This window comes from Platalea leucorodia (assembly GCF_965183815.1).
Source record: "Platalea leucorodia genome assembly, chromosome: 7".
In the NCBI taxonomy this organism is placed as follows: domain Eukaryota; kingdom Metazoa; phylum Chordata; class Aves; order Pelecaniformes; family Threskiornithidae; genus Platalea; species Platalea leucorodia.
The window spans coordinates 16,643,248-16,667,249 of record NC_138829.1 but is presented as its reverse complement, the minus strand read 5'-3'; the positions used below and the strand labels follow the sequence as shown (position 1 = coordinate 16,667,249).

At 41.3% G+C, this 24,002-nt stretch overlaps 1 protein-coding gene across 1 annotated transcript; it reads left to right on the top strand.

Moving 5' to 3' along the window:
* Positions 1 to 145: 145 nt before the first annotated feature.
* LOC309593781 (uncharacterized protein C14orf132) lies at positions 146 to 24,002 on the top strand (the record flags this gene model as incomplete). Its single annotated transcript, XM_082318856.1, has 2 exons — positions 146 to 287; positions 23,686 to 24,002. The coding sequence occupies 2 exons, from the start codon at positions 146 to 148 to the stop codon at positions 24,000 to 24,002; spliced, it is 459 nt and encodes a 152-aa protein (XP_082174982.1).

Below are 24,002 nucleotides of genomic sequence, written 5' to 3'. Positions count from 1 at the left end.
CATACAGCAGCGACTTGCTGCTTACTCCATTCAACTTCTAACATGATCTTCATTCTCATAAACTTCAAAACTTTTTATGAAGAATGTAAAGTTTCACCTGCAAATAAAGGATACAGAGAGGTAGGCAGGACTTCCCTGTGATGCCATGGAGAAGATAAGGGTCTTAGGGAGAACAGATTCCCAGTTTGGCACTTCCTCAGTGGAGAAGCTTAAACTGGCCGTGGGTGGCAGAGGCAAAGCAGCGGATCCTTCTTATGTCACGTGTGTGCAGTCAGGTGGCCCAGCAGGTAATGCTCAGAGCATCCCTTGAGTTCTTCTGGATACTGATGAAGGTACAGCTTTACGCTTACAGCCTTGCCTTTTGGTACTGGATTCATGACTAGCAAGCTCTGAGATTTTTTTTTTTTTTTTTTTTTTAACTATGGTGTCATTTCCTTCAAAATGAATCTAGCAGGTGATCTTACTGAAGTTGGAAAACTGGGACTGTCAGACTCTGTGCCATTTCAGTAAAGCTTTACCAGCTGGCAGAACGAGGTGTGCTCTTCCCCAAAAATAAACAGCATCTCTCTGAGTGCTGATTTTGACAGAAACCCCAGCATCGTTTTAAGAGCAATACAGCTCACGTGTAACTCTTTGCCTGAGGATCATACTATGCTCCTGTCAGTTCTAGGAGCCATCCTGTTCACCGCCTGTCTGACAGGAGGAGCAGAGCGGTGACAACAGAGATGCTGCAGCTGTCACACCTATTTACAGCTTCTCAGTCACTGTCATGAGAATAAACAAACACTGTATTCATGCAGTTGCATGGTTAGCAACTTATTTTTAAAATGGATCACTTGGAAAATACAAAGGCACAAGTCAAAAATAGCTCTGTCAGCACTTTCGGTGCAGTTTGCAACCTAGTGTTTGACCTGAGGGTTTCTCTCTCTGTTAATTTAATATAAGAGTTAAGGTAAAGGCCACATCTTTACCCAATGAAAGCACATGTTTCTGCTCTGAGTGAAGTTGTACCAAGATGGGATGTCGCTCTCCAAGTGCAGCAACATACTGATTCTTGTCCGCTGCTGCCATTTTATTCCCAGATTTTATTACCCACTCTGCAGCAATAAGTAACTATCTTGTACGTAGGCAAGTGAGATTTACTGTAAAAAAGGCTGAGTGAATTCATAGTTGAGTGAATGTTTAAAGAAATAACAATTAAAAAAAAAAGCTTTCCTGCTTTGTTTGAAAACACTGAGGGGGGAAAAAAATGAAAATATAAACATTTTCTCTTTGATAGACAAGAAACAAATGCTCGAGCTCATCTCTTCCAGCATTGCATGCCCAGAAATGTGGGCATGAAAGTGGTTGTATTTAGTCACTAAATCTTTATTAAAGTCAAACAACGGCTGACAGTAGACCATTTGTAAACAAAACAGTAAATTGGGAAACTTGACAGGATTAAAATTTGTGGTCTGTTTTGGGGGTTGAAGTGGGACGATCCCAGATAAACAGAAGGAGGGCGAGCCCCTCATAACCCATGCAGAGTATTTGGGGACATGGATGTTGTGCTCTGGTCTTCCTTCTCTCTCTGCTTTCCTCCTCAAAACTGCAGGAGGGACAACACAGAACAGGCATCTCATGGCAGGAGCTGTGTTTTTGGCTTGGAGATGAGAGCAATCATTCCTTGAGCATAGCAGACTGATTACACAGTCTGATCACTGGTAATTGCCCCTTGGCAGCTGGCTCTTGGAGATGTACTCCAGTACGGTGGCTGCTACAAAGCGGTTTTGTAATCAGGCTGACCTGCAGTCAGTGTTCCTAAGTGAGACTTACTGGTCCCTTAGGATCTCGCCTATCTGTCTGTTTCTGAACTAGGTGGGAAACAGTGTGGTTGTGTGAACTTATAAACTCTTTGGGAGGCTTCGTCTCTGCTGCTGCTGCCTTGCTTTAATGTGCCGATGCAGCCTTGCACCTAATTCCTGAGCAACAGCAGCACGTGGCAGTGCTCGAGTATCTCTGCCACCGTTTGACCCTCCCTTGCCATGGCTCTGTGTGGTGGTACTGCTCCTTTCCTGCCCGCCTCATCAGCTAGTACCAAGTAAGTTGGGTGCTTGTCTCTTAGAACCACTAAGGGATGTACTTACTCAGTAACTTATGTCCTGTATAGGATCCTGCACATGGATGTGGTACCTCCTGATGTTGTTCCTGCTGGTTTATCCATAGCAGAGCTCTACGTTTCCCTGGAGGCAGGGATTGTAGCTTCCAGAACATAGCAGTCTGCGTGTTTGGGCTTTTTTTTTTTTCCCCACTTACATTTTTCCTCCTGTTTTTCTAAGTAATCATAAAGCAGACTTGCTTTTGTGAGTCTGGGGATTGCTGGAACTAGTACTTCAAGCAGCATAACTCCCATTCATCTTTCAAATGTGCTACCATGTTTGCTGTAGGAGCATTTATTTCATAGACAATCTGGGCTACATTTACTTTTGTAGGTCCAGATTTAACTGTGGGCTGTGCTGCCCAAACCCAGCACTGGATTTATGTTGTGGGAACCATCAACAAAACCCTGACTCCTCCAGAATTGGATTTTATGTTTTTTTTTTTTAAATCTATTTCACAGAAGCAACTAGATAGCCTCCAAATCTGTTCTTTGGAAAATGTGATAAATTCGCAAAGAGACAGGTTGATAGGAACAATTGCTGTTAAAAGGCAGGAGGCAAAATAGTGGTAAGGGCATATCTGCATTCACATCATGTAAACCTGGTGCCTACCAGTGGGAGCCTGCGCATGCTTTCCTCCCTGCGTGGGAAAGCCCCGCAGCACCAGGATGCTGCCTGACCTTATTGCCACTTAAGGACAGGGTTAGCCCTGGTCGTATCGCCAGTGGGCAGGAGCAGACGGCTCCCTGTTCATGTGTCCTGGGCAGAGCAGTGGCCCCTGAGCGCTGAGGAGCACGTGGGGAAGGAGGAGGGGGTGGATGGTGGCACTGCTCTTCTGCTGCCCACCAGCACAACTGTCCTCGTCCGCCAGAGCGAAAGAAGGGCCTTTATCTGAAGAGCGAAAGGGGAGCCCAGGAGAAAGGGTGTTTGTGATACAGTCACTCCCACATGTTGTTCAAGGGACTTCTCAAGTCCACATCGCTGTGTGTGCATATTGAGCGCTTAATGCTGAGGGCAGCTATAAAGCATCGGTGGGAATTAACACACGCCTTGCCTGCGTGACGTACATATGTCCAAGGGAAAACAATAACGGCTTAAAATTGTCATGTGCCTGAGACACACAGTAGAGTTGGAAAAAAATACACAGGAATCACAATCAGATGCAAACATGAGTGTGGTGCCCACAAACTGCTCAGCAACAGCAGTAAAAAAAAAAAAAAAAAAATTAGACTTCTACAGACCTGTGGAGGTAAAAATACAAGCTGAGGAAATAACAAGTGACTGATGAGTACTCTGCTCTTTGGCTGGATGCAGAGCAAACTGTGAGTGCTGTGAAGATCTGGAAACCTGAAATGATTAACCAAAGAAACAAGCTGTTGTTTTTGTTCTTAGTCTCTGGCCTTTCCCTTGTATGTCTCAGTTAGTTTCCTGCTTTCACATGAGGACCATTTATATCACAAATAAAGCCTTGTGCCGACCATCTCATCCATCATTTTGTGTTTCCTTACAAAATCTCATCTCTTAATTCCAGCTGGCCTACAGTAACCTCTTCCATTATCCACTTTTTAGATTTCAGAGCTGCCTTTTCCCCATATATCCCCTCAACCTTGCACGTAGTTTCTCACATACAGCAAAGCCGCCTTATTGGTTTTTCCCAGAATACCTTCTGAAAACCATCCTTTTTTAAAGTGGGCAAAATACTGGGCAATGACTGCTGGTGCCTGTAATCTTCTAGTTGTAGTTCTGTCTCATTGCCATCTTTGCCCTTCTCCCATCCCTTTATTCTTGGGTTTTGATCAAGACCTCTTTATTTATCTTCATAGTTCCTGTGGGATCCTTTTATTCAACTAGAATTAAAGAGTCTCTAGAGTCAGAGTAATAAAATGAAACATTTTCAAATCACAAGTATTGGAATATTCAACCCACTGAACACAGTTTTCAAGGAATTTTCTTTTTCTACACATCTGTGGAGAAAACTAGTGTACCTGTATTCCCATACGTGTACCCAGATATGTTTGAAAGCTGTTGACCTGCCTGCGATCCTCCCAAAATATGTTCCATGGTCACTGGCTGTTTATCGTGTAGCTGCTGTGTATCAGGTAGCTGCACCCTTTTCTTCTAAACAATGAGTTGGGTTACACAGGAGCCTGATACCATCCTGGGTGCATCTTATTTTGGCCAGCCCTCTTCAATGGCCTTCAAATTAGGGGTAAAGCCAAACAAATAAAGAACAACGAATAAAAAAATGGAGATTTATTAGTTTAAATAACTATATGAGAGAACCAGAGAACAACTCTGAAAGCTGCTAACAGTGCTGGTAAATCCTGTTCGTCCTTCAGTTTCATTCAATGCTCTGGCCTCAGCAGCAATGCAAAGGAGCTCTCAAGTCAGTGAAGCTGACAGTAAAGAGTAATTGCTTTGTGGATTTCCTTCTTTGTGCAAACTTTCTTTTACTGAAGCAGTCTGTGTTCAAATGCTTCTTCATTCAATTGTCACGCAGTTCTCCTGAGCACCCAAGTCAGCCCTGCACGTGGGAAAAGGTAGTCTGTTCACCTCTGTTCTCAGCTATCTGCCAGTATCCCCCTCCTCTTCTATCAGTGTGGCATTTTTTGTAACTGAGATAAAAACAGTCTCGTGCTATTGTCTATGCATCTGCTTTCAGATCTGAATTTCAAAAGTGTGCATTTAGATCCAGCTTTTATGCATCAGTTCATTACAAAGACTCCATTTCAGGTTTTTAGTCTTTGTTCAGATTTTTCACCATGTCACTGAAATTACAGTTGTCTTCATATATGTATGTCAAGATGGAGTAAAGATTTTTTTTTTCCCCTTTCCAGGCCTTCTCTGATCAAATGATAATAATTTATAGCTTTTCTGCACCTCCTTACTCCACTCCGTGTTTTAAATCAAGTCCTCTGGGCAGCAAGTTCAAGTTAACCAGTGGGAGATTGTAGTTAGCTAGGTGAAAGCTGAGGTTGTCTAGTATATTTTCAACAAATGCTTCAGTCCTGAGGACAGGAATTGCATGCCTCTGCTGGTTCCATGTCTTTGGAGAGGGTAGAAAAAGCTCATGTATGGGATATGAATGAGGGTGTCTAAAAAGAGGTGGCTATTGCCCTGAACTGAACTCAGCACCTCTATGTTATATGTCAGATATTCTTGGAGTGGTTTGGGTCCAGTTAGCATTGGTCTGGTTTAGATGAATTTTGTTTCACTTTTCAGTATCTTTATGGCAAAAAGAGGCAGATTGAATTCGTCTGAAATCATGATACAAAATAGCAGTTCATTTTTTATTAAAATTACATTTAGTCTTGCTGGTAGTTTCTTTTCCTTCATACCTTTTTCACTTGGCAGAACAAGATGGCCAGCAGATGTAAAGGGTATCACCTGGAAGAAACTTTCTTAAATGTGCCTTTCATGCTTATTCATTTCTGAGCTGTGAAGACTAGGGCATTGGTGTTGCATAAGTCAAGCATTTACATTTATACTATGATACAATGCAGCATCATTAAGGTCATAGACCTCCTGCTTTGACATGACGAGTATCCTTTCCTTATCTTATGCAGCACTTTGTGTAAAAATGTTTGATTTTTCACTGAGAGATGTTGTTAATAGCAACTGAAGCATTTATCTTAGTAACATCATGTCTCTTAATCAACAAAAGATCACAGTAACCTTTTGAGAAAGTAGAGTACATCAATATCCCTATAATTCACTCCACTGATGTCAAACTTTTCATACGCAAAATATCTCGTTTGCATTTCTGCAAAGAAAAGAAACATGTCATCATCTAAATTACAGGCTTTAATGAAAGCCTAAAATGAAAATAATATGGATGAGATAATATTTCAAGGCTGTCATACTTGGTTCATCTTGTTCCGTCTCTAGATGCCCAAGTACAGTTGGCAGATGCCGATGCTGCATTTTCTTGCTTTTTCTACTGTCATAACTAGAGATCAACGGGGATCAGCTGTGTGCTTTTCAGCCCCAGAATGCCAGGCAGCCTTTGACCAAAATCACTCATAGTCTAAGTAATTGAGATGGATCAAAGGCAGGAGAACAGGTATTAAGTAGAAGAATTGGAGCAATGAGAGGGGAAGTAGAGCTGGATGAAAAAAGTGAGGGAAAATAGAAGTGTAATGGGAGCAGAGAAGCAGAGATGAGAGTGAGATGGGAGAAAGGATACAAGATGAAATGTGACTGAAGTGCAGATAATAAAATCATAGAATATCTCAAGTTGGAAGGGACCCGTAAGGATCATTGAGTCCAACTCCCTGCTCCTTGCAGGACTACCTAAAACTAAACCATATGACTAAGAGCATCGTCCAGATGATCCTTGGACTCTGACAGGCTTGGTGCTGTGACTGCTTCCCTGGAGAACCTGTTCCAGTGACCAACCACCCTCTCAGTGAAGAACCTTTTCCCAATGTCCAATCTGAACTTGCTCTGACGCAGCTTCATTCCGTTTCCTCATGTCCTATCGCTGGTCACCAGAGAGAGATCGGTGCCTCCCCCTCTGCTGCCCCTCTTGAGGAAGTTGTAGGCTGTGATGAGGTCACGCCTCAGCCTTCTCCTCTCCAAGTGAACAAACCAAGTGAGCTTAGCTGCTCCTCGTAAGTCTTGCCCTCAAGACCATCTTGGTCGCGCTCCTCTGGACACACTGTAATGGTTTGATGTCCTTCTTATATTGAGGCACCTAAAACTGCACACAGTCTTTGCTCTGGTTCCTCAGTTTCATTTTTTTTCAGCACACCCAACCTGAATAACTTGGGTGATATTAGCTATGTCTGTCAGTCTTCACTGCTTGATGTAAGCTTACTCACAGTAAGGCTGTTTGTTCTGGCACAAGCCTTTTGGGGAACGGCCGTTTTCTTTTTCCTCTAGCTTAACCCCAAGAGAAGACAATGGTGCAAAGAATTGCTATGAGGCAATTACCTTTTGTAATGAAGACCTTTCCCCTGCTGTAGCCCATACATGGTGTTTTCTGAAGAGAAGAATGAGCACGCCCTTGTATTTTAGCCTCTTGGTGAAAAGTGTTCAACATCAGCCTTTGGCTGATCTGAAGAAAAAAATCCATAGGAGTTATTTTTCTAACAGAAGCAGGAGAACAGCTTGCTAAATTTTGAGTTTGTTCAGTGTTGTGAAGTCGCTGGTTCATTAGGACTGCTGAAACAAGCTATAGATGAGAACAATTAAAAATTAACATCAGAATATCACTATTCCATTATGGATCAAGGCAGCTTTGGAGTTAGAGGTGAGCTGAACACTAGTAATCCTTCAGAGATTCATCAGCTGGTCTTGTGGTGGACACTGAACAAGTGCAGAAAACCCCAAAGAGCTTACAATTAAAGCAGACAAGATAACACAAGAAGGAACTTAACATATGAATCAGAAGGAAGGATTAAGGTCCGTAACGAAAATTAGTTCCACTTTTCCCTTTTTTCCTGCTTCATTGTGCAAATAATCAGATTTGTAACACAGATCTTCTTGTGATACAAATCCTGGCTGGCTGTTTTTGCTGCTGTTCTCTGCATGTGAGCAGATTCTTGCTGAAAGCCCATCGCATTTGGAGCCTCCATAGGCCAAGATCAATTGGCAGCCAGGGCTTGGTTCCAAGTAATAGATAAGGATTTTCTTGACACAAGATGTACTGTACTTTTCCTTGAAAGGTGCCAGTTGATTCTGAAGGCAGATGTGACCCAATGATATTTCCTCAGTAATGAGTCATGCATTCTAATGCTTTCTAGAAACTTTTTTCCCCTTTTTTATTTTTCTTTTTCTCCATCAGGTCAGCAAGACTTGGATGAATTGTTAATGTTCCTTCTTTTTTTTTCTCATGGTACAACTGTAAGGAGCTTGAAACAGAAAGCATGTGTATTGGTCAGATTTACAGGGAGTGTGGGTATCTATGGTCAGGGGTACTGGCAGTATTTTCGAAGCAGAACCTCAGCTTTTCTGCAGCTTCTCAAAGAGTGAGCACTTTCCCTTTGTGGAAACACAAGTGCTGCCTGCACAGTGGGACTGTAGAGGTGAAATGGGTCCTAATGGAAGGAGAGAAGTGGAAGCTAACTCTTCTGCTGTGGCTTGGGCAAGCTAGTGAAAGACTCTTCTATCTCTGTGTTGGCGTGCAAAATCCAGGTTCTGCTTTCACCTTGGAGATGGTGGCACTGGTTTTGTTCTGTCAGTGCTGGGGGTAATTTAGTGCCTTGTGGGAAGGAAAATGCTGCTGTGGGAAGAGCTGGAATACACAGCCTGGGATCCCTACTTGGAATTTGAAGAACATGTTTAACATCGGTGGTGACCCTTATGTGTATGTGGGGGTTGGTGTGTTAGTCCCTTTTTTCACACTGAGGCTCTGTCCACCCCCAGAAGCGAGGGTGAGGAGCAGGTGGTTTTTTTCTCTTTCCTCTTCCTTCCCTGCTTAAACTGTAAGAAAAAGAAGCTGCTCTTGATAAAATTGAATGAAACAAGGTTCATGACAGCAGTGTTGCATAACTCCAGACTCAAGGTCCATTTTGATGGGTTCTCATCTGATCTGGGAAGACCCAAGCTTGATAAACATGGCCTCAGACTAAGGAATGAATATTCATTTCCCATCTCATTCTTTCTAGATCTTGAAGCAGAAAGTTGAAGCTGACCAAGGCCCATTGTAATTGTAAAATCTTACAGGGCTCGTATCTGAAGTTATGAGAAAGACTCTTAAATTTCCTGGGAGGGGGTTTACTCTGGGCCAATGTGAAGTATACAAGGCATATATGACTTCCCAACAGATTGCCTTCCCCTGCACATATCTGTGATGTACCTCTTCCTCCTGTCCCCCTGCCCATCTGTGCCTGTCTTCTTGTACCACTACCTCCTGTTATCCTTCCAGCAGTATGTGATGATCCAGAAACCCAGACCAGACAGTGGAGAGGAGGAGCACACTGTGGCTTCCCATGCCGCAGTCAGGAGGGCCATTGCTTTTACATGCAGAAGCTGTAACAGGCACCAGCAGTCTGACAATTATTCCTCTTCCTGAAACAGCATGGCACAGTCTGGTTCTCTTCTCTCTATCACAGTATCTGAATATCCCTGTTGGACTAAGCAGGGTGTTGGATTTTGTGAATATTCTTTAGTTGTGTCTTGTCAGTTTTGCCTGCAAGTGTATACACCCTGCAGCTCTCTGAAATCAGTGACATGATTGTGTATGACAGTCATTAGTGGGTGAAACAGAAATCTGTCTGCGAGCATCTGTTTTGAGGGAGCCAAATATAATTAAAGTTTAACCATGCTGCATTTGCTCTTTTATTTACTGGAACCCAGTCCTTCTTAGGGATCGCAGTCTCATTTCTTGTGGTCCTTCTGAGGAGTTTGACTTGCTGCTTGTCATTGTATGTGTGTTTCATGTAACTGTATTTTGTATCGCTGCTGGTTCAAACAGGTTTGTTCAGAGATTCACTTTGGGATAATGAAACTCTAGTTTCTTGAATGTCTTCAAGATTTTCCCAAAGGGAATTATTTCTGGTTTCAGGTTGTTCTGAGTGGGCAGACTCTACACTGCTGTGTTTCCTAACATAAATGAGGTGAAAAAATGACAGGTGTGATTTTTTGCTCATAATTCCCCCAAACTGATATTATATTGTTGCAGTAAATGTCAGTATAAAACTAATGCAAAGAGGAGAGCTGGGTTCAGTGAATCCACTGCTTTGATTTTCTTGTGCATATACCAGACATGGATATGCCATGCATGGATAAAGGATATCTGACAGCAGTTACACTGTATTGGCTGTTGGTATAAAGAGCCACTGATAATTCTAATTGCTAGTTATAGTTGTAAACTAATTACACTGTAGTCAAAGTGCCTAGGCAAGACTGGGACCTCACTGTGGCAGGCTTTGTGTAAACTAAAGCTAAGTGAAACTGCAGTGGAGCTCAACCATTCTGCCAAAAAACCCCTGAACTTTTATGAACAGGTAAGATCAAAAAAAAAAAAAAAAAAAAAAAAAAGAAGACATGAAAGAAGCACAGAGAAACATACGTTTCTGAAGGTACGGGCTCAGGCAATAGCAAGGGTGCAAATAAAGAGTTTCTTGATGAGCACCAGCCTGCTTGCCCATGGCGCCCAGTATGTCTCAAACTATTCTTTTCCATTTGGGTGGCTGTCTATGGTCTCTAGTGTTTCTGCTTTGAAGCCAGTAGAGGTTTTCCATGGGCTTCTACAAGCCCTCTAGATTGTACTGTAATGGGATGTGGTTTGGAATTGGCCTGAAACCATGTCATATTCATCTCTTAAATTTGTTTTTTTTTTGTTTTGTTTTGCTGACTTAACTTGAACTCATACCAGCAATCTGGAAATAAAAGATTCAAGAGAGATTTGCAAGTTTCCCACACAAGCCAAGCCTGGAAGATTTTTTAAGTATTTTATAATTTCCCACTTCTCTTGTGGGAAATTATAAAATATTTAAAAAATACTTTCACTTGTTCCTGAACTAAGTTGGAGCTTATTTTTGTGTAGCTGGTGGTGAATCTCTAAGCTGGGCAGTCCTCTTGCATCAATGTACTGCATTTTATCAGCTATATTTCCATGATGCTGTTAGAACAACAGGATGGATTAAATGTGTTTTTATTCTGTAATTAATTCTAGGTACTTGCCAATAAATAAATAATGTCTTTCCTTAACCTAGAGGGACTTCAAGTAATGGTAAACCACAGCGGAAAGGAATTATGTTGTCTTTAAGGCTGTAATGCAGAGATCGATTTTGTACAGTCTCTTCAGTCAGGGAGTATATTATGATATTATGGCATGGTTTCCAATTCATTTTCAAGGGAGAACTGGATCAAGTATTGAATGTGCTAGGAGGAAAGCAATCAGAGAAGCATCCGTGCTTTTATGGAGTGCAAAGATCTTACTTAGGCATTGGAGAAACTTTGCATAAAAGGTTGTCTTGAGTTCAGGCCTACCAACAAATATGTAGAAAACATTGTTTTCTTTGGAATGCTTTAAATTTTCTAACTTAATGTCATTTTAACTTGGGTGAACATGGTCATCTGTTTATTATGGTCATCTGTTTGCTTTTATCCCTTTGACTATGCTTTTAGTGTACAATCATATACAAATTGTATATAATTGTAATACAAATTGTAATTACAAAAGGACTCGTGATTTGCAGGGCACTTTCAAAATGACAAAATGCAGAATTGCTTTAAAAAAATGATAATTTCTTTTGAAAAATCTTTCCCTTCTCCTCTGGCATTTCTTGTAATACAAGTTTATTGGTTTAGTTACCTTTAAGATGGGTCTGTGTAGATGATTTTAGATGTATGTGTGTCTGCTACTTTTTTTCTGCAACTCTAAAGCCTTAAATGTAATAATGATAGTAGGAAATAGGTTTCTATCAGCACTTGACAAGGTAAAAGTTTCTCGTGTAAAGTTGCAAATGAGCAATGTGTGCACTCCCTCGAGATTAAGTACTTACATTCCTCTGTATTGCCAAGAGAAAGCAATAGGTGTCTTCCCAAGGGAGATCTTGATGTTCAGTTTAAATTCCTAAATTTGCCTCCTTCTGACTGGATAGTGAGTTTGAGAATGTTTTTAAGGAGACTGCTTCTGAGGGTGCAAACCAGATGCAGAGAACGTCTGCCTGTGGGTTTTTGCTGATGGCTTTAATTCTTTCTTGGGGCATGTGTTGTAACCATTTTTGGTGGTGACTTTTCTTCCTGAGCTCTCAGTACCTCGTTGTGTTACGGATTTGTTCATGCAAGATGCAGAATGGTGGTGTGGGACGCATAAGTCACTCGGGGATATTTTTGAAATTAAGATCTTCAATCCGGCATTTCAAAATATAGGTGATTAAAAATGAGAGGAATGCTTGCATTTTTACAAGTACTAGGTATTTGCACTGTTATTACTGAAAGACTCCTGTGCTGCTTATTAATATTCCTGTGTTGGATTTTTGACAAGTGATACTCGGCTTGAAAAAAGCTTCAGCTGCAGTTCTGAAGACTTCAGCTGGCTGGGGTAAGTCCCTCTGTGGGTAGATGGGTAGCTGTCAGGCTGCTGGGGTAAAGGAGAGCTCTCTTTCTCCCCAGGAAGCAACAACCTCCAGAATGTTTTAAGGTTAGCTCAGATCAAATTTCCTTTGCCTTCTTTAAGAGGTCTCCCTTATTAGGCAGTCCATCTGAGTTCAAAGGCTGGACTAAATGGTGCAGGGATATCCCAAAGCTCTGTTGTTACTGAGCTGTGTCAGTATCAGAATACTTTACCTATATCAGAACCAGTGGCACCTCAGTGAGAATCTCTGGGACCTCTCCAACTTTTATATCCTTCATTGTTTAATCTTTTTACTGTACACTCATTGATGCCATGAAAAAATGAGAGTATGGTATGTTACTTAAATTGGCTTCACTGGGGTCATAAATAAAACCTCAGTGTGGGTAAAAGTATTATAATCTAGATCAGCGAGTTCATTATTTACCTAAGTATGTAAGTTTTGGACTGAAGAACCCAGCCAGCTCCTCAGTTGTGTTGGGAACTGCACTGCCGTGCACATGCTAAGGTTTCCTGTAGCCCAGAGTATTACGCTTCTGCCAGGCATTTTTTGCAACTGTTTTTGTAGGCCTTGTACAAAGGGCTTAACAAAACAGTATTTTGGCTTTTGGTGCAGTTCACTTACCTAGTATTTTAGCTTACTTTTTGCATTCCACTAGTTGAAGTTTCTTCTCAATCTTAGACTGCTTTTGGCCAGATTGATTATTTTAAAATCCCATCTGTAGGTGTAAGATACCGCCACAAATTTGTGACTGTAGTCACGTATGTGCATGTACAAGTGAGTATCAATCCAAGGGTATGTGCGTGTACCTGTCTTGCTTCAGTCTGAACCTTGTCTCTTAAAGCACCAAGGTCTCCCTTAGCTGTTTTGTTGCTTTGACCATCTGAAGTTCAGAGGGCTCTGAACTTCACATTTGAAGAAGAGTCTGTATTTGCTTTGGCTGGAAGGCTCTGAAGAAACCCTGCTTGACCTTGGAGCCAGCCCATTTTCTGATTACTTTTCGATACCCTTTACATGAAAGACTTTTCAACTGGTGCAGTGCTCTGGTGGTGGTTATTTTTTCTGCACCTGAATTGTGTGTCAGGCTTAGGGACAGCTGTCAAGCTCAGGGACAATAACATTTCTCTCCTGTTTATTACAAGTGTCTTAAGACACTTGTACTTTCAAAACATTGCTCCAAGGACCCTAAGATCCTAAGACACTGGGGGAGTGCAAACTTGCCTCTTCTATAAGGCGTGGGAGGCCACTGAACTGCTCCTTCTTTCTGAACTGTTCCAGCTCTCCAAGCCAGTAGTGATTCCATAGTTCAGATTCCACTGAATAAAATGGGGGGAAAATGCAAATACAATACATTTTGACTTTATTTTCTTTGTTCCCTGCTCAGCCTTCCATAAGACAAGAATAACTGAACAAGCTTTTACAGAAATCACTTTTGGGTAGGAAAAAATTCATTCCCGAGGAACGCTGTTACATATTCATGTCTTTAATTATCCTGTGCAGCCCCACCAACTGCAAGCATTCAAAGCACAAATATTGAATTGCAAATTGAAGTGTAATAAATTATACATTGATTTGTGCCCATCCTGTGCATGTGTCAGCCACTAAGGAGTGCTATTTTGCCTACATATATATAGACATGCTTATCTAGAGAGAAAGAATCAATGTATAATTTATTATATTTTACTGTAATATGCTCTGAACTGTTTGAACAGTCTTAAACATAAGCACACAAACACAGATGGCTTGGCTGTTCTGTTTTTGTTTGGCGTTATAAAGATGTCATCAGCTGCTGTCTAGTTCAGCCACACTTAATCATCCCTTGATGGTCTTAGTACATGAGCAAAACCTAGGTTGTGGGAATCTGGGTTTCTGAGAACATATGGAATATTTGACTCTGATGATGGCTCTTCTCACACTTTGATGAAGGTTTCTGCCCCCCCTAAAACAGCCAGTGAAATGTCCCATATGGGTGTTCCTCTTTTACTTCAAAGCAAAGTGATCCAGGCTTATTTTAAGCTCTTTGTGAAATGTGTTCACGTTATGCCTGCTGACGTTGCACAAAAGTGAATGAGAAACACATGTTACTTCTCTTCCTCGGGCTCTGCTGTGGGAACAGTAAATCCTAGCAGACGGTTGAAATAGTTGCCTGGTGGCACTGGGTTCTTAAGCACTCAAGATTTACACGTGATTGAGCTTTTAGTCTCTTCATGATATTCAACAAATAGTTACGTTGGAAGAAACTTTTCTTAGCACAATGAATACTGCTCTTCAAATACTAGAAATTGCCAACATTTTTTCACCTTCTAATTTTTATTCTCTTGAGTATTGTGTGATCAGCTCACTCACGAGACAAAAATGCAAGAGAATAGGATGAATTTTTAAGCAAATTCATGTGTTTTCTTCTTCAGGTATAAACCACTAATGAAGCATTACAGAATAAGTTGAGGAGGATATGCAGTCTATAGGTTGTTTGAGCCATATGTTGAGCCTGATATGCCTGATGGGATCAAGAAGTATGGCAACCTGCCAGATGTTGGTGTTCTATCAAGTGAAGTGTACACAGTCAGGATAACATTTGGCAGTCCTCCTTTCTTCCTAGAAGCTGCTCTGTATGGTTTACTTGACCTTCATGCCGGCTGCTACCCTTAAGGTCTCCAGACACAAACAGGGCTAACACTGTGTCAGCTTTTTCTCCTTTTTTTGTCCATCTCAACTGGAATATACTGGTTTTGTTGACTCTCAGGCTTGTTGTGTGTCTTGAGCTAGGTGCCAATTAAGCAAGCAAAAACGTTTAGAAAAATAGCCTTAAGACATGAGAGATGTACCTCAGATATTCTGTTAGAGTACCTCAGCACCCCTCCTTCTTTTGTTTGTGAGAATGTAATGCAACATGAGGATGAAAGGGAAAAAAAAAATAAATAGGAAAAAAATGTTGGATGAAAATGACATATAGCTGAAATAAAATTGCATGCATCGTTACCAGTTTTCTCTCTCCTCTGTTTTTTCAAGGAGTCTGATAACATATATAAACTCAAGGAAAACAATCATTATGGTTAAGACTGTTAAATTGTTTTCATTTCCCTTCTGAGGCTTTCTATTGGATGCCTGCAAGTATTTTCAATGGGAGAATTAATCTCTGGAAGTCATTGTGGAATAATTTTTTTTTCCAGTGGTTTTGCATTATGATGGGGGGACTGACCTAACTTTTCTGTTATCATATCTGAGGACAGATTCCAGGTGGCTGTCTCAAAGGTGCTGAAAAAGTGTCATTTATATCACATCATGAGGTACAGCAGAGCTGCAATGGTGGCGATTACTTCCCTCAGTAGGCAAATGTATCCCAACCTTTGTCGTACAACCATCACTATGTAAAATACATCAGATGTATAGTTTGAAAGCTTTTGAGTCTGCATGGAATAGTGAGTAATTTCTTTGATGAAACAGAGCTAAGCTATATTATGCCTGTTAGTGTGGTTTAGTTAAACCTCAGCCAATTAATTTTTCATGGGCTGTGTAGCAGGGATTGGAGTTAGCATGCAAGATTTTTTTTATTGCTACTGAGTTTTGGTTTGAACAGTGGTCAGCATATGCAACATAGAGGAATTTGTGTGTAATTATTTTTTTCTCTAGAGGAATAAGATGATGTCCAAAATGTCTCATCCCTCTAGGTCTAGCCCCTAACACCTGCTCCTTAAAATTGTTTTAGTCTCTGTGAGAAGCATCCTGATTACTGCATACTGAAGGATACAGTCATTTACAAAATCACTGCTTTTGCCCATGCTTGAAGTCTAGTGATTTAAACAATTTTTCATCTGGAATTATTTCTAGTTTTGAAATTGTTTTATTGCTTCCATTACTGTGAATGACTGCCAATTCCTAAGCATCTTGTTAGGCTAAGGGAGAAGGAGCAGAAGGAAAATCAAAAGAATATGAACATCAGCCCCTTTCTCTGCTACCCAGATACCTTGGCCACAACAGTAAATTGATAATGAGGCATCGACATTTTGTCAGAGATGAACATGGCTGCAAAGACGATGGTGGAGGAAGGGCTTGTGCAGCCGTTTTTCCCTTTGAGAAATGGGATTAGGCTTCATTCAGTTTTTCCTGTACACCCACTCTTGAGCTCTGCTCTGTGGTTTTCCACTTACACTTCATCATTGGACTTTCCTATTTATGGCGGGAATGCCCTTTCCTCTTGCAGATGTGAAATGTCATTACAACCAGCTTGTGTTACTCTTCTTTTCCTCTCTGTCCTCTGGCACATGGAGAGCCACTTCTCTCTGCATAAGAAAAACTGAAACTTCCACTGGTACCGTGTAGCTGTGTGCTTGCTTCCAGTCAGCGGTTATTTCCTTGTGGCTTTAGAGCAAAGTTGTCCCTTGAGACGTTAAAACATCATGCCCTAGGCAGTGTTCCTTTCTTTTCCCCCAGATTGTTCTTTTTTTTTTTTTTCTTTTTCTTTTTTTCAATAGAGGAACTTGACACCAGAAAAGAATTGCCAGCCTAGATCAGAGCAGGAGACTGTATAAGTCCAGTTAACTCCAGCAGTTCGGCTTTGAAGTTACCAATGCCAAAAATATCAGAAGGTTGTGCAAGAAGCCCTCCAATAGGTGGGATAATCAGAACCTCTTTCGTCTCACATATGATTAAAGAGTTTAAACTCAGAATCTTGTTGTTTGAAGCCCTTCCAGAATCATGTTTAATATTAAACGGATACAGCTCTGCAGGTTGCTCTTATCTCTAAAGGAATTCCTGTTCTCTTTGAGTTCCCCAGTGTGACTAGACATGGTGTGAAAAAGTCCTGTGTTTTGCCAGTTTTGGAAATTGTAAACAGATTTGAATAGCTTTTACTCATGATAACACTGATGGTTAGTTTTATAGCCTCCTACTGAGTTTTTCCATGTTGATAAATATTCGCCTTTCTGGTTCCCCCGTTTGTATTTTTTCTTTTATGAGCACGTGTTCCTGGAAGCATGAAAGTTATAACTGTATGTAAATGGGAGCCAGGCATCATCTACTTCCCCAGCATGGTCTCCACAATAGGATGCTAGCCTCAGTTGTATTAGTTATATGGAAGGTCGCTGCCGCTTGAATGGTTGCTCCTGGCACATACAGATAATTTAAAGCACGTCTGCTTGATTGCCCTGGATGCTTTTCTGATATTCACCACCACGTCCAATTTAGTGTATACAGATTCACAATGTAAATTATATGTGACTTAGATTTGCAGCTTCTTCAGACAGGTTGTTTGCATTTGTGTTCAACACTGACAAAGCTTGCTCTTTTCCTTGATGCAGCATTTCTGGCATTGGCTGGAAAGAGAGGAGGAATTCTTGGGACCAGCGATAGGATGAGAAACTCCTCCTCTGTTTCCATTTGAGACTTATCACTTGTCAGCAATAAAAAGGCGTTTGTTTGTTCTCAGTCTTCCACACTTGGAAGATGAAATCCAACAGCAGTTGGTTGAGAATAATAATTTAAAAGCAGTAGGGTTCTTTGAAATAATAAAAGCTATTTCAGGGAAGCAATAGGCAGATGTAAATTGTGGGAATGGAATCACAGCATGTTTATCACTAAGTTATCTTGAATGCTACCTGTGCAGAAATATGAGAGCGAAGTAATGAGGGTAAACCCACTTACCTTCATGCCAGTTATTTACACTGTTTCTTGCAGCTCATTTAGCAGAATAACTTTCCAGAGAGAGGTGCTCCAGTTTGCACAAGGCATGGTCTCATATAAGGTGCTTGGGTAGCTGTGCTTAGGGACAAAGATCTAGCTGAGCTTGGTTCCCCATGGGAATACCTTAGTTAAGGCAAACTGGTTTCTACAGCCAAGAGCAAACTCAGAATTGAAGTGTCTGCTGCAGCTCTGGTCTTCTTTGGATGTTCCTTCCGAATATCGAGACACATGTTGGTCAAGGCAACTCTGTGTGTGGTTCAGCAGCAAGGCTGAAACTTGCACCTCGGGCTTCTGAGATGCTGCTGATAAGGAACAACTTTTAACAGTGATCTCATCTAAAAGGTCAAAGACATTACATCTAGCCTAGCATAAATCAGGAAAGCAGCAGAGAAAGTAATACACCAGTCTTAGGAATATCGTGAATTGGAAGAAAAGCAGAGATTGATGGAGGGTAGGATAGAGAGGTTTTAAGAAGATTAAAAATAACAGGTGAAATCCTGATGCTTCCAAATTAGAGTGAAAATTTTCCATTGCCACTGGTAGGGTGAGCATTTTGACAACTATATTTTGAAAATAACTGGCTGTTTTTCCTAAGCTTGTCAACCTGAGATTATGATTTTGGGATGAAGCAGGGATCTGAATTTAATTAAAATGAGAATTTAAAGTTACCTGCATAAAGCATTTGCATGGATCCTCCCTCTTCAGAATTAGACCTATTTAATTAAATTAGATCGCCTTAGATGCCTTTTGATTCGGGGGGGGGAGGGAGGGTTAATGCATTTAACTAATCCACTTGCAATGAACATAGAATAACTGTCCTGGTTGTCACTGTGTACCCTGTCCTCGCATTGTAAGTAGTAGGGTGATATTCTGGCAAACGGTGGACGGAAGAACTTGCTTCTCCAGGTATTACCATATTACCAGTAAATAAATAGGAGCAAGGATGTCTTCATTTATATAGTAGTACATGCTTTAGATGAGGAGAATATATATATATATATATATATGCATGTTTCTGTGAGACGCAAAACTTAGTGTGGGAAGGATATTGGTCATGTGCGGTACCTCTTTAGGGCAAAACATTTCTTTAAAAGGAGCTTAAGAATTAAAATGTGGTTATGGTGCTTTTGCGAACCTGTGTATTGCTGCCATCTTTGGCAACTCCGTTAGATTGATTTGTGATTGCAGCTAGAAGGTTTTCAGACACAAATATGCGCTGCAGCAATCACATGCTGCCAGGGCAAAAGGAAAAAATAATTTCACGTTATGTATTCGGAATATGCCATCATGTAAAAATATGCTATCTAAAATTTAACCTAAAAGAAACCCTGACAAATATTCTGAAGTAGCAACAGGGATTTTACAAAACAACATCTGAGCTGGGGTGACATTTCACCTTTCAGCATCCCATTCCCAGAGAGGTATGCAGTGAGGCCAGGGCCAAGATACAGCACATCTGTTAAAGCTACTGCTGAGGTTTCCTCATTTCTGGAAAATGGCTACTAGAAGATTCAGCTATGCTTTCAAATCTCTGTGCCAAGCCTGGGTTCCCAATAAAGTAGCAGAACTGTTATACTTCTCTAGCTGACTATGAAAAAATGACGGACACCTGATTCTCAAAGAAATGGAGCAATGTTATTGCTAAGTGATGGATTTTATGTGATGCTACTTAAGAAAGCTATCATTTTTAGGGTATCAGTGACTGGTACCTGACATGTTGGTTTACCTTCACGTGAATCATTTTGGTTATAAAAAAGGATTTTTCTGCTAGGTGGAGAGTGTATCACTTAACTGTTCAAGAGCCTTGTTCTCCTCCTCGTGACCCTAAAGCATCCTCTTGGATGTCAGTAGGAGGTATTCAGCGCAGTGGGTGTTCTCATTACCACTTGACATTTTGCTGTTTTGTTTTCTGCCTGTTGCTATTTAATGATCTGAATTCTTTCTTCACCAGTCTCAGAAGCCATTTAGCAAGCAACGTACTGTTAGCGCTACTTAACAATATCGACATAGTCACTAGGAAAAGAGTTTTATTTCCTAACAGTGCTACAGCATTCCCCCTCACCATCTGCTCCTGCCATGTCCCTCACTGTTGCATTTCCCAGTTAACCCTTTGCTCTGGCCTCCTCACCCAGCACTCCTGGGGAGGGTGGCACAGGCTCTGCACAGCTTTGCCTGAACTATAAAAACCCTCTGAGGCTAAAACAGACTGCAGGTCACTGTAGTGGCAGTGACATGGGTGAAGTTTTTGGCTGATGTAAATTGGCATATATTTGCTTTGTAGAGGCACAAATAGAGCAAGCACAGAAAACATTGCAGGCTTTCTATCCTTAGCCTACTGTTTATCACAGGCACTTCGCAACTCCCATTAGTGTCGGGTCTGGATGTCACACAGCCTTTAATGTAATATCTCAAATAAGACTGCAGAGGGAAGATACTGCACCTTCTGGGAGAGAAAAGACATCAAGACTGAAGATGAGATTCATCTCACTGAAGTTAATCTACCAAAAAGGTAGATTGCCAGTTGATATTAATCATCTGTGCTTCCCTCTCTCCAGTGGAGAGGCAGGCATATCTCCCAAGGATGATTTACGTGAGTCGAATCACTGGGCAACCCTTACTGTTAAGTGGCAGTAAGAGGCCAGACAGAGAAGGATGCTCAGCTTTAGATGAGCTCAGGTGGAGGCTGGACAAGTTCATGGTAGTAAAATTCTTTGCGAGTTATTAAATCCATACCAATAGCATCTTGCTTATGATCTTCCTAAGCTGAAAACAGTTGGAGGCTGTGAGTTGTATCAGACATGCTTGTCCTGTTGTGCTCTTACTCTTTCCTAAGCATCTATTTATGGCCACTGTTGGAGCTAACACACAAGGGAGATAGACTTTCTGTCTGACACCATATGGCCATTCCTGTGCTCTTATGTGAGGCCATTTTAGCAGTGAGAAGGGCGAAATAGGTATTTAGTAAGAGACGATTTCTGCAGATGGGAAATAGGCAGGAAGGTGTATTTCCAGATCTGCAGTGAAGTGCTACTGACCTGCAAACAAAAAAACTGTAAGTCAATTTTACAGAAAGAGCCTGTGCCAGGTGCTGAATGTCAGTGCTTTATATCAGGTCACTGCAAGCCTTTCGGAGATTCAGATGAGCTGTTTCCCCATGTCTTCGCCTCAGATGGTGCAAACAGCTTGTTTGAGCCTTAGACGGTACGAGGAGATTCAGATCTGACATCATTTGCAGTGTGGTGTGTAGCTGTGCCACTACATGAATGCTCCCTGCCTCTGTGACCACACCAGGTAGACTAAAAGGGTGGAAGCTTGTCACTTCAGACAACTCATTGAGGGCACGGAATGTGTGGCCCAAACCCCAGGTATCGCACTCCAGAACAGTGCTCATGACCTCCCCACTGTCTTGGGCATGTGCACATATATGTGTACCTCTATATTTTGGATGGTTGTTCCAGTTGAAAGATTTTGCAGAATTGACCATCCTAAATGCTGGTACCCTTAAAATGGTTTGCTAAGGAGACAGGCACCTCAGATTGAGCATTTTGCTGCCAGTATGGTAAATGTATGCCAGTCATTTGCTGTGAAGATCTCTAACTAGTGTCTCCATAGCTTTTAAAGGCAGCATCACTGCATAAATACACTTTTTGTGTTTGAAGTCGGAATTGACTTTTATGGGAATCTCTACATAAAAAGAAATCCTGATTAAACTGAGAAATGTTTTCCTTAGCAAATCCCAAAACAAAAAAGGCCAGTGGAACTGGATTCAAAACATCCATCTGGGCTTGTTGTGAAATGGAATATTTTGTTCTCTTTAAAACACACTCTGTGTTGAAACTGGCAGCTTGCTTACTCTCAAATACTGTCCTGTTTAGCAGCCTTCATGGCACAGCTGCACACAGACAGGAGGGGTGTAGTTTGGTACCAAAGGGAGAGGTTACTGGGAGAATCAAAATGTGATGTGGAAGGTGAAGGACAAGGTGTTGAAAGAGACTGATTTACCAGTTCGGTGAGTATTGGCCATGGTAATTTAGTGCCAATGGTATAGCAGCATTCTGTGCTGTGGCTGAGTGAAGGCTCTGTTACTCATAGGCCATAGCGACTTCAACAGTACCGTGCTGCTGCTAGTTGTAATAGTACTACTACTAGTATAGCAGCAGGAAGGTTTTTTATTTTGTTGTTACTGAGCTACAGGGTTTAATCTGTAGAAGAAAGCCCTATTGAGAAAGGCAAAGAATAATAATGGAGAAAACCCAAAAGCATTTACAAGTGGGTGTAAAACAGGAGATTGTAATTGGGTCTAAAGGTTGGAAGGTGACAGCAGCAGCATGTAAGCCACTGTGGGGAAGGAAAGGTTGGTTGGTGTTGCAGCAAGAGTGTTTCTTAAGGAGAACATTCCCAGACTTTTTCCAGCTTTCCTTGAAGCACTGGAGTTTTACGAGATTTGAAAGGAGAGTGTAGGTAGGATGCACTGATGTCTACGTTTTACTCGTTGCTCAAGATCAAACCAGTTATCAATGCCATGATGGAATTTTTCCTGTCTGGTCAGGCTGGCAAAGAGATTTGGACATATGGCTCTGGATTTGGGTTGGTTTTGCTAGTAATGCCATGGGTTTGGTCTACCTACCTACTACATGAGTCCGGGAGTCTTAGTTACTGGGTACTGCAGAGACTTGGGGCTTTACGACACCCACACTGCTCGTGCTCTTCCTGCAGTACATAACAGTTGCAGTTTCTGAGGTTGCCGAGCAGCACATTTATAGATATGTGAAGTAGATGTTCTGCAGCTTTTTCTGAAACAATGTCCTCTACTTGCATGAGACTGGGGAGCCTGCACTCAGTGAGTCAGGGGAGACTCTTCCAGACCTGCATTCCCAGACATACAAGGGAGAAGGATGGAAGCAAAAACCTTTTCTGTGAACTTTATTTTAGTACTAGACAGTCTTAGTAGTGCATTAGGTACCCTTCTCTTGCCTGAATGAGGAATCCATACATTTGCAGAGGGATGTGTTTTGCACCTCTATGTAGAGAGTAAAATAGTTGTTGAATCATGGAGAATATGTGTTGTGATCTAGGATGAAGTTGGGAAGACAACTAAAACCTGTATAAGGACAGTGTTAAATAATTCCTTTTTTTCTTTAACTTTGCCATATTCCTGTATTGAATAACTGCTATCTTACTGAGAACTTTTCCTCCTACCACTGAGGAGTCCACTAAGAGCACTAAAGAAACTTTATTCTTCCCAGTAGGAGAAGTCTGGGGTGGGAGAAGTATTGGAATTTGCCACTGCATTGCTATGGAGCCTTTCAAAATCCAATATGAATTTTTTCCACTGTATAGATTTATAAATCCTGTGTCGTTGCAATGGTGTGTTTTGCAAGTGAAGTTTGAGCACTGAGTACACTCCACCTGTTTTACAGTAACAACTTTTGCACTTCGTATGTTTTTGCATGATCTCTAGATAAATCAAGGGTTCACTTCTGAGCCATACATAAAGGCAGAACAAATTCCTTGCATCACATCCTTGCTGTGCTTGCTCGATGCCTTTGTGTAGTATGATTCCATTGCTGGTAGTCACAAAACAATCATGCTGCTGTAAACTTACATTTTGGGGTGTGAGGCCTTTGTGGATAGCCGTATCTCTTCTTTCTAAATGCATATAATTACTTAGGTTGACTTGGAGCCTGTATGTCAGGTCTTATGTATATTCCATGTAATATACATAGGTTTCCTGCAATAATATTGATTCTAACAGAAATGGAAGAAATAGTGTAAAGTGTGTGTCTGTGGTATTCCTGACAGGTTAGCACCATGTATGTGAAATCTCAGCAATTTTGCAGATTTGCTAGTGGTTACTTTTTGTAATGACTTTGAGACGAGGCAAATACTGATATTGGCCTTCAATCTAATTTTGCCATATCTTTCTTCACAGCTTCCTGTTATGGGAGGAGCCTTTATGGACTCGCCCAATGAGGACTTTAGTACAGAGTACTCCTTGTTTAACTCGTCAGCCAACGTCCACGCAGCTTCTTCCACGCAGAATCCACCAGAAGAAACATCCCGTTCTTCAAACGATGCCATATTGTTATGGATTGCAATAATAGCAACAATTGGAAATATTGTGGTTGTGGGAGTGGTGTATGCCTTCACATTCTAG